Source organism: Nematocida major (genome assembly GCF_021653875.1).
Source record: "Nematocida major strain JUm2507 chromosome Unknown 2351, whole genome shotgun sequence".
In the NCBI taxonomy this organism is placed as follows: Eukaryota; Fungi; Microsporidia; genus Nematocida; species Nematocida major.
Genome location: NW_025952941.1, coordinates 46296 through 56830, shown reverse-complemented (window position 1 = coordinate 56830; position 10535 = coordinate 46296). Strand labels below are relative to the sequence as shown.

The 10535-nt window shown below is 47.3% G+C and overlaps 5 protein-coding genes across 5 annotated transcripts; 1 reads left to right on the top strand and 4 right to left on the bottom strand.

The window, feature by feature from the left end:
- On the bottom strand, positions 1–3343 carry NEMAJ01_1878 (uncharacterized protein; the record flags this gene model as incomplete). Its single annotated transcript, XM_047915716.1, has 1 exon — positions 1–3343. A coding segment is annotated over one exon (3343 nt), but the record flags the coding sequence as incomplete, so codon positions are not given.
- A 705-nt stretch (positions 3344–4048) lies between these two features.
- Positions 4049–5983, top strand: NEMAJ01_1877 (uncharacterized protein; the record flags this gene model as incomplete). The annotated part of the gene is made up of 1 exon (XM_047915715.1): positions 4049–5983. One exon carries the CDS (start codon positions 4049–4051, stop codon positions 5981–5983), a length of 1935 nt encoding a protein of 644 aa, XP_047771672.1.
- Positions 5984–7112: 1129 nt separating this feature from the next.
- On the bottom strand, positions 7113–7739 carry NEMAJ01_1876 (H/ACA ribonucleoprotein complex subunit 1; the record flags this gene model as incomplete). Its single annotated transcript, XM_047915714.1, has 1 exon — positions 7113–7739. The coding sequence occupies one exon, from the start codon at positions 7737–7739 to the stop codon at positions 7113–7115; it is 627 nt and encodes a 208-aa protein (XP_047771671.1).
- Positions 7740–7755: 16 nt separating this feature from the next.
- Positions 7756–9768, bottom strand: NEMAJ01_1875 (elongation factor 2; the record flags this gene model as incomplete). Its single annotated transcript, XM_047915713.1, has 1 exon — positions 7756–9768. One exon carries the CDS (start codon positions 9766–9768, stop codon positions 7756–7758), a length of 2013 nt encoding a protein of 670 aa, XP_047771670.1.
- Positions 9769–9786: 18 nt separating this feature from the next.
- Positions 9787–10470, bottom strand: NEMAJ01_1874 (uncharacterized protein; the record flags this gene model as incomplete). The annotated part of the gene is made up of 1 exon (XM_047915712.1): positions 9787–10470. One exon carries the CDS (start codon positions 10468–10470, stop codon positions 9787–9789), a length of 684 nt encoding a protein of 227 aa, XP_047771669.1.
- Between the last annotated feature and the right edge of the window lie 65 nt (positions 10471–10535).

Sequence of the window (10535 nt, the reverse complement as noted above, 5' to 3'; positions counted from 1 at the left end):
CAGCGCTATAGACAACTCCTCCCTTTTTTTTGGCTTTCTGGTAACTGTATTCGCTGGTACTATTCGATGATTTCTCTGACTTATCCATTGTATTTGTAATTGCAGCATTTCCTTCAGATTTCTTTCCATTTCCTTCTGAGTTCTTAGTCTTACTGTTTCCTTCAGATTTCTTGCTATTTCCATCGCCAAGAACTTTCTGGTAACTGTACTCACTGGTACTATTCGATGATTTCGCTGACTTATCCATTTTGTTTGTAATTGCAGTATTTCCTTCAGATTTCTTGCTGTTGCTATTTCCTTCTGAGTTCTTAGTCTTACTACTTGCTTCAGATTTCTTTCCATTTTCTACTGAGTTCTTAGTCTGGCTGGCCCCTTCAGATTTCTTACTATTTCCATCGCCAAGAAAATTCTGGTAACTGTATTCGCTGATAGTATTCGATGATTTCTCTGACTTGTGCATTATATTTATAATGGACATGCTTCCTTCAGATTTGTGGTAACTGTGTTCGCTGATAGTATTCGATGATTTCTCTGACTTGTGTATTGTATTTGTAATTACAGTATTTCCTTCAGATGTCTTGCTGGTTCCTTCAGATTTCTTGTAATTGTACTCACTGGTACTATTCGATGATTTCTCTGACTTGTGCATTGTATTTGTAATTACAGTATTTCCTTCAGATTTCTTACTGTCGTTGTTTCCATTGACTAACCCATTGTTACTACTTCCTTCTGAATTCTTGCTGTTGCTATTGGTTTTGCTATTTCCTTCTGTGGTCTTAGTCTGGCTGGCTCCTTCAGATTTCTTGCTATTTCCATCGCCAAGAACTTTCTGGTAATTGTACTCGCTGGTATTATTCGATGATTTCGCTGACTTATCCATTGTATTCGTAACACCGGATTTAGCCGCCTGTTGTTCCCGTTCCCGTTCCCGTTGTTCCTGTTCCTGTTTTTGCCGTTCCCGTTCCTGTTCCCGCTTTTGCCGTTCCCATTGTTCCCGTTCCCATTGTTCCCGTTGTTGCCGTTCTCGTTCCTGTTTTTGCCGTTCCCGTTCCTGTTCCTGTTTTTGCCGTTCCCGTTCCCGGTGTTGCCATTTTTCCAGTTCCCGCCATTGTTCGATGGTATAGTATCTCGGAGAAGAACAAAACATTGTTCCTGCAACCGGATATATCCAGCCATTGCATTCGGAGCTATAGCACGGTCTATCAACGAAGCCAGGCACATTCATATAAGTCATTTCTGGATTCGGGCCAAAGTAACCTCGCCGGGGCCTATCAACTAATAGATTTTCATCAAATCTTTTGATTCGGATGTCGGCCAAATCCTTGCTTTTTTTTTCTACCTCCCTATAAGCAATCCGATACTCGGCACTCGTATACTTCCTTTTGGGCGCATTTATCAGGGCGCATTCATCCTCAATCCCGTCTATGGCAGTCTCAAGATACTCATTCGTGAGGTTTTTCATACAATCGAAAGGTTTCTTTTCGTACGTTCTCTTGGTCTTCTCCTCTTTTCTGTGCTTATTTCTCACGTTATCCACATAGTTTTTGAATACTTCCGCATACTTCAGCATCCTCAGAATAGCCTCCACAGCAACTCTCTCATTGCACCGGAAGCGGTATAATGAGCTATTCCCGTCCTCGGATTCATACATTGGTATCTCCTTCAGTAAAGAGAAGAACTCGTCTTCAAGCTCTCTCGCAGGCTTATTCACGTACATGAAAAAAGAGACTAGACTGCTGAGGGCATTCGTCGTTCCCTGGACAGACTCTTTCAAAGTCTCCTCTTTTAACCACTCAGGGTTATGCCCGGAAATAATCTTGACAGCCGTATGGAATTCCATCATCGTGCGGAGTTTGCTCTGCTTTATCATCGCTCCTACCACGTTCCGGCCGAACTTTGTCAGGCCTTCGAGCATGAGGTAGGAGAGATTGTCCAAAAGCGCCCAAACTTCGTCCTGCTGCGAGATCGTGTTTAGGGCCTGGACGTTCAAAAAGGCAGAAGTTTCAATCGCATTCCTCCATGCCGGGTAGTCGAACTTTTTCTCGGAGTCCACATCGCCCGGGTTCAAGACCTCCCAGGGGAAGTTATTTCTTGCAAAGTACGACGGAGATATAAGCTGGTGGATGAGGCTGTGGGCCACCCCAAATCGCAGGATTCGGAGGTTTGAGAGGAAAGTGAATTCTTCCGCCGATAGGTCAAACTCCATCGGCAGATCCGGACTCGCCAGGGCCTTCTCAGCCCGAGCCCTCAAATTTGAGCTCTTCGCAAGCTCGCTCTTGAAGGCAACAGAGACTTTGTCGAGTGCTTTGAGCTTTTTTTCTGTTTCTTCCTGGATGACACTCCTGGAGGAAGAGAAGTCCACAAACTCCACAGGCTTAAATCCAGCATCATCCACGATGTATTTGCTCTTGTTGGAAGCTACACTCTTCACTTTCTCGCTGGCGGCCTGCCAAATGTACTCTATTGCATCCTGGAGTTTTCTGTGCTTCTGGGTTCGAGCCCCAATAAGGGTCGTAGTATTTTGTCTGAACATATCTTCCTCGAGCCTGCCCGGGACGTGTGTGTACCCAGTGTTCGACATGGCATTGATCGCTATTTTGGTGCTATCCGGGAGCTTATAAAAGACTTTATTCAGGAAGTCTGGGACTTTCATGTAGAAAGCCAGCTCTTTCTCTATGTATTCTGCATACGCATCTAGGAGCCCAGCACTTAAGAGGGAGGCTTTTATGGGGCTAAACTTTGTGTCCGTCTGGTCCTTTGCTTTTTCCCCCTCTGTTTTCTCTTCAGTTGGTTTTTTAGTAGTTTTCTCCTCAGTTGGGCTCTTGGTAGTTTTTTCTTCAGCTGGGCTCATAGTAGTTTTCTCTTCAACTGGTTTTTTAGTGGTTTTCTCTTCAGTTGGGCTCTTAGTGGTTTTCTCTATAGGGCTCTTGGTAGTTTTCTCTTCAGCTGGTTTTTTAGTGGTTTTCTCTTCAGTTGGTTTTTTAGTGGTTTTCCAGCTCCCTTTCATAGAGCGTTCTTTGGGGTCGTCCTTGAACAAAAAATCGTATCGGGATTCTATGTCCCTCTTTTCTTGGTGGCGCTCTTTCTTGGGAAGGTTTGCAGTAGCCTCTTTGACATTCGGGAGTACGTTTATGTCCAACTCTTTCGTTGGGGGGCTCATATTGGTAATGTGGTTGCATATGTTGAACGTATTCTCAAAAACGCCTACATTTCCTATATTCGTAGCCTGCACTCGGAGAATTCTGCCTTGCAGGAGAAATAGTCCTGCTATTCTTGCCATCTCTTTCTTTCGCATCTTCATGTCTTCCTGTTCTTGTGCGTATATATAGGCCTCTTTCCCCATTTATCACTTGCCCCAATATATCACTGCCTTTGTTTGTGTTTTGTTTGGGCTTTGTTCACGGGAATATACTGGCAGACTCTGCTTTTCCGTTGTTTTCAGTTGTTTCTCGGGAGTGCAGGAGACTCTGAATGGCCGTTATGCAGGCTATCCCTGGGTCGCGCTGAAAGTGGGCTTGTTTTGGGCGCAGGCGGGGAGAGAGCGGAGAGGCCCGGCTTTGTTTGCCTCCTGATGGAAGACTCTCCAAACAAACACTGCATTTAATCGACTGTTTCGGGCTATTCTTTCTGTGGCTCAGCACATTCTGCTGTGAGCACTTGTTTGAAGGGCATAGACTGCGCCCGAGTTCTGGGCGTATTCGGGCATTTGCTTTTATTTGAAACTCTCCAAAGCCCAAAAAAACCAAAAATCTGGACACATTTCTTTCGGGCAGTGGAGTTTATGGAGACTGCCAGAAGAGAGACGGCATACTAGATGAAGAAGCCAGAAGCCCTATACTATCTGTTCTATGTGAAAGCAGCTGCTCGTATTTGGTTATTGCTTAAATCGGCCTAATTAAAGGGCTGCATAACAGATATTAAGAGATAGAATAGTGTCTATATAAGCACTCAATAAAAATAAAGGCTGCAGTTTCACTTAGCACTTTCAGTACTACAACCCAGGGATACTCCTTCTTTTAAGTCCGTTTTTCTCTTCAAATTTTTAGATATGAAAAGCCAGAAAAAGCACGCAGTAATTTGGGCTCTTATGTTCGCGCATTTCCTGGGGGCTCGTGCAAGCGAAAATCCAAAGATGCTCCCGGGAGAAGAAGCTTCTGCAATGGAGAGTCTACACGATGTGTGCATTGAGGGGCTGAACCGCCTCCACAAAGTGACAGAACCCCTCCAGTCCAGAGAAGCCATCTGTACGGCAATTCGGGCAATTAACAGGATGAACCTCAGAAACACGAAGAGAAAGAGTCCCATGTCGAACGGAAACCACCTCCTAAACCCGGACATTAAATCGATGCGAAATAACATCATGGATCCAAAAACCGTTACAACAATTATTATGAACAAGTTCAACGCGGGAACAGTTATAGAAGTAGACCATCCCAGAAAAAAGAATGTTTCCAAAGACCCGAAGTACATGCGTCTCTCGGGGCTCTGTCTTGCCTCTTTTCTCATGCCCCGAAAAAACACGCAGGGCCTTCTTATGTGCTCCTTCCTCGAATGGCCCGTGTGGAAAGAGCATAGCTACGCCATAAATACGAGTAACATAAAAATAACGGAAAAAACGAAAAACTTCCTGGAAAACGACTTGGGGATTCCGGAGGAGAATATATGGTCGGATCTGTGCGTTCTAAGGAATGACGTTTTTCGTCCGAATGCCGTTATTTTGGAGTATGTGAGCAGTGAGACCCGGGATGTCATCTACCTGCCAATGCACATCAAGGACCCACTTCTCCGAGTTTTGCTGATTTTATTCGCTGGAAAGTGCATTCCGGATACGTGCCTTCTGGGATACGACGCAACAGTAGATATCTACTCGAACCCCATCGACATTGACAGGGACGTCTCGCACCTTCTCATCGTTAAGTGTATGCTTGTGCTCGCGTGCTCGTATATATCCCCAGAGAAGAGGAGGCAAATCAACAAAATGGCAGGATTCCGGGAAAGAGACAGGATACTGCGGGTGCAGTACTTGTACTATAAATCTGCGAAGTTTGACTCTGCAGATAGTTCTGTCGATGAGCTTATCAAAATATTTTCAAACCCTGAAAAAATAACGGTTATTACGATGGATTCGTGCATTACCCAGGCGTACATGTTCGAATACTCCCGAATCGCCCCAGGAAAGTGCAAGTACGACCCAACAGAGCATTTGAAGCCCCGAGTCATCGAGAAGATTCTGAAAGACAGAAAAGCCGAGGAGAAAAAGCCCCATGTCCTGCAAGTGAAGACTCCCGCAAGCAAGGCGGAGGAAACTGTGCGAATCGAATGCCCCGAGGGGAGGGACTGGAGCAATAGCCCTTCCGCGGCAGTGCTTGTCTTTATGTGGAGTGATCCCGAAACCCCAGGGATTGTGTGGGTGCAGATTTCCGGGAGTTCTCCCTCCTCAGTGATTTTCAACGGATACGACGTAAATAGCCCTGAATTCCGCCAGGTTTTATACAGCCTTTTCTTCACGCCTGCAACGAAAATGCCCACTCTGGAGTACAGTAGAGCCCTCTGCATAGCCAGGAACAACAAGAGCACGCTCCACTACCTCGCCTGGATAGACATGGCCATGACAGTAAATGGGCGTGGAGCATACAATGACGAAATAACCGAGAAAATTCTGGATAAAACAATCGAGATACAAACGGACAGAAGCAGCGGAATAGACTCACTGCGGGCCCCAATTCCAAAGGAGAAGGATCTTCGCCCAATATGGGAGGAGAGTCTGTTCGCCAGCTGTGCAGCCGTTGCGAGCTACTACCTCCGAGCGAAGATCTACATGGAGAAGATCTCGAACCCGCTCAAGGAGAAGTCCGGGAAGGAAGACCAGGACACGATCAACGAGTACACAGGCCCGATACACGCCCTCCTGGAAGGATATGCCGTAAAACCATCCGATGACTCGAGCGGAGCAGATAAACGCACTCCAGGCAGGAACCCATAGATTATCAGGGCATTCAGATGCTGGGATGGAGAAGATTGCGATAAGCCCGGATATACTTTTGTCTTCGTAGCATCTCCACAGACTTTAATATTCTCCTGGAGATACCTGAGTGCCAACTAATAGACTTACTTTCTCTCTATCTCTCTTGAACTTCTGCGCACGATATAAAATTTTTTCAGGTATTTATACCTTTAATTTAGCAGATTTAAAAGTAACTGTTTCGACCTTTCCATTCACAAGAGTGTGGGAGATGGAGGTTACCGCACAAACCCCAGAATCAGCCTTCTATGCAGCAAATGCCGTTATATGCGAAAACAGTTGCACATTTAGCTGTTGCAGAAGGGCTTAAATCAAGTAGCTGCATAGCATATGTTGTATGCTGAAAGCAGTTGCTCGTAATTGTTATTGCTTATTAGAGTTAATTAAAGAAGTCAATATAAATTAGACTTTATGAGAGAAATTAAAATACTGTCTATTTAAGCAGTAGAAAAATAATAAAGACCGTGAATATTTCACTTAGCACTTCCTGTATTACAACTGCATATATTAAGGAATATACTAAATGCACAAGTATCTAAGCAGGAAAAGCCTAGCAAATAAAGAGGGCAAATTAATCAACAAATCCAACTACTTAAAAAGCAATGAAGACCGTGAATATTACTAGCACTTCCCATTACAACCAAGGCAGCTTTCACAGGGTAATTCCAGCACTGATAGTTGTAACGGGAAGTGCTAGTGAAGTTTATGCCTTCATTATTTTTCGACCTGCTTAAATAGACATTACTTAATTTCTCTCATAAAGTCCTAATCCTGCAGGCTCATAATCAGGCCTTCTAAGCAGCAACCAAACGAGCAACTGCTTTCAGCATAGAACACTGATGCCTAGCTAGATTTATTGATTAATTTAATCACAGCACTTCTACGGATTTACCCTAGTTATAGTTCCAATAGTGTAAACACTGTAAAGTTCACGTCTTTATTCTTTTTTTTCTACTGCCTATAGACAGAGCAAGCCCAGATTCTCTCATCGGGCCATTTTAGCCTAGCAACAACCAAACGAGCAGCTGCTTTCCGATAGAAGGGCGTGTAAAGGCGCATTTATTCGGCATTCAGGCATTCATTCTACTCCCTATTCCTCGTAGGAGAATGTCTTTCTCTTCTGGAGGTTGAGGGCTGATCCCCTCTTCTCGACTGTTTTCCGGGCGAACTCCTTCCTCTTCTCGCGGCTGTCCCTGCTCTCCATCCTCGTCTGTCTGATCTGAGCGTCTGCGTGATGCTTTGCCCTCTCATTATGTGCGTTTGTCCTGAAGTTGGACCCTCTCCCGCGGACGAACTGCTTCGGGAGAGAAGCTGCCTTCTTCACCTCCTGGACCTGGCTCGCCCCCTTCACTCTGTCGAAGGAGAGGCATCTGAACTTATCCGCGCGAAAGACGGATCCCTCCCCGTACGCACTCGGGCTGAGCTTCCCGTCTAAAACGATGCTTGCGTATACATGGTCGTTAAACTTCCCGAATATCTCGTGAATATCTGCGACTTTTCTCTCTCCCTCCCCGTATACTCCCGCGTTGAAGAAGGGGATTACGCCCTCGCTAAGCCGGATCACGAGCATATTCGTGTTCTTCACCGCGTGGGAGAATGTGCCTATTTTCACAAGGTTCTCCGGGGACTCTCTACTTTCCCTCTTCCCAAACTTCATCTGGGGCCAGTCTCTCGCTGTTTTTTTACTTCCCGTCTCTTTTCTGGGGGCACGTGCCATGCGAACTCTAAAATTTTTACGCTATTTTTTCTTTTTGTACGAGGCCTTTTCTCTCGCGGATCTCCCGGGAAAGGCTTTGCTCGTACTCCGGCCTCTCCGGGGGAATAAAAAAGACTTTTTTTTCTGGGAGAATATCTGCCTCTCCCTTCGTCTGCTGGAGAAGAGCGCTTACAAGGGCCTTAATCTCTGAGACGGGGACTCTCAGGCGGAAGAGGATGGAGGCATCCCGCACTTCCGTGGAAGCCAGGCGAACTGGGGCCTTGGATATCGCATTTCCTGCAGCTTTTGCGTGGGGGAGGGGGACGGAAACCTGCAAAAGCGTGTGATTTACGAGGAGTCTGGGCGTGGAGTTGAGGTATACCTGCGGGAGAGTTTCGGGCGCACTTTCTCCTGCGTCCTCCGCCCTTTCCACGCGAAGAGCGAGCATATTGCACTTCTCCAGGAGGAAAGGTCCTGCCTGAAGGAGGGAGAAAATGCTGAGTTTTACCTCCTGGGGGAGATCCTCAGGGCAGGAGAGAAACAAGTCTCGCCCGAAAAGGCGCCTGTATCCCCCGGAATTCTCCTCTGGCACTTCTAGGACTCTCTTAAAGGCGACTTTATACGGGGTCTCAGAGTTCGGGAATTTTACGACTCCGGATCCTCCCTCTACAGTCTCCTGGTAGACTCCGGACTGGTCCTGCGTGGTGAACCTGAAACCCTCCAAGTCCGTTTTTATCTTGTCTATTTGCAGGGCTCCATCACTTCGGACGATGATTTCCCCGTGTCTTGTGCTGAGGAAGAGTCCTGGCTCGCATCTCGCGAGGAGGGAGAGCTTCTCCAGGAGAGTCTCGTACTGCTCCGGGGCGGGGATGAGGATGTCCGTGAAAAGGGGGGAGAAATTCCTCCATTTCAGGGCGCGTAGGAAGGCTTTTGCCTCCTCTGTGGGGTGGGAGGCAACAATTCCGCGCTTCCTGCAGGGGAGTCCGGCAATTCCCACGAGTCCCGTGGCTTTTTGGACTCGGTCGAGGCTCTCCGTGAAGTAGAGGAGGCTCTGGACGGAGGCAGGTTCTGTGTTTTCTCCCTCCATAAGGAAAACGGACTCCCCAACGGAAATGTGCCTGTTCTGGAGGGTTCTTGCAATTGCGACTATTTCCCCGTTGAGGACGATGTTAGCGCATATAACGGCAATTACGCCCTCTGAATTTTCTGCTGAAAAATTTATGTTTTCTGCTCCAAGGGAGGAAATGCCGTTATAAAGTGCCCTGAAAAACCCGAAAGCATGGGACATAACGTCTTTCGCGTGGATATTTCCCCTTCCTCCGGGCCTGCCTGCAGATCCCACACGCTCTGCGAGCTGCAGGAGCTCCTCCCTCTGGAGCCTGTACACGCTTTGAGCGAGTCTAACGGCTTTTTTCAGGGTCAATTTTACGCTTCCTTCAGGCTTATTCAGGGCCCTGGAGGGGTCTGAGTCCCTGGAAAGAGCCCAGTTCTCGCGGGCACTCCCAATAATCACATTCCCGCACTCCCAGCTGACCTCCTCCCCAGAACAGTCCTCCCCCACCCCCAGGAGAATCTCCTGAATTCTGTGCTCAATTTCCCCCGTTTCCACCCCGAGCCTGAAAAGAGCGTCTATTTTGTTCACGAGCAGGAGAATCCGGCACTTGTTCTCGCTAAGTCCCCGGGTGAGCTGCTTCAGCCTTTCAGTGACCCCCTTCGTGGCATCGACAATCACGAGGGAGACGTCCGAGAGAATGAACGTGGACTCCGTGAGGGACTTAAACTCCAAGTGCCCGGGAGTGTCTAAAAACGTTATTTTTTTGCCCTGAAAAAAAACACTCACAGGAGAAAGCTTCATCGTCATTCCCCTCTCCAGCTCGTCTCTCCGGGAGTCCAGGAGTCTGGCTTCTCCGGCCATGCTGCGAGATATTACCCCGAGATGCTCTAAGACGTTGTCCATTACCGTGGTTTTCCCGTGGTTTACGTGCGCTATAAGATTCACTACGTACTCCCGCGGACTTTCTCTTTCTTTTTTCTCCCTCTCTTCCTGCATGGCGTAAAAAAACTCTCTTTATTTAAGAATCTCGTGGACGGTTGAAATCGTGTTTTTTACGATGTTTACGAAGCAGTCTCTCCTATACTCTGAACTCTTCGCCTCTATCTCCACCTCAAATGTCGTTTTTAGGTGCTCCCCATTCTTCCCGGTGCGGACTTCTGTTGCATCAATGACGAAGGAGGAGCCGGAGTACGTGCTTCTGTTCTTCTCCCGGGTGCTGCACATCGCCTGTACCCCGAGAGTGTCTTTCTGCACGATTTCCTCGCTAACTCCCACGCGGATGTCGTACTTGTTCTCCGGGCAGAAAATGTCCACGGAGAAAAGCTTTTTCTTCTTTACGATCGTGGGCTCTCGCGTAACAGACTGCCCGTTTACGGACTTTATCTCAGATCTCCGCATTCCCTTTATCAGCGTATCCTGCATCAGGACAGTCTCTCGCGTCTTAAACTCCCGCAGGAAGTGCTCCTGCATCTGCTTGAAATGGGCCTCGTCCACGGAGGCATCGAACCAGAGAGTATCTGCCCTCTCAATAACGCACGGATGCATGGTTTTTATGCTTAGCCGAGACTGCGTTGATTTCTCCATGATAAGTCCCAGGCGTATCTCGACTTCTGTCGTGGGGGAGAGCTCGGAGGGAAGAGCCTTCTCCAGGGCTTCTTTTATGTGGGGGTTTCTGCTGTTTTCTTCCTCGAGGTTCATAAAAATAAAAGTTGAGCTGAATTTATGCTTTACGCTGCACTTATACGGGCTTACTCCGGGCGAGG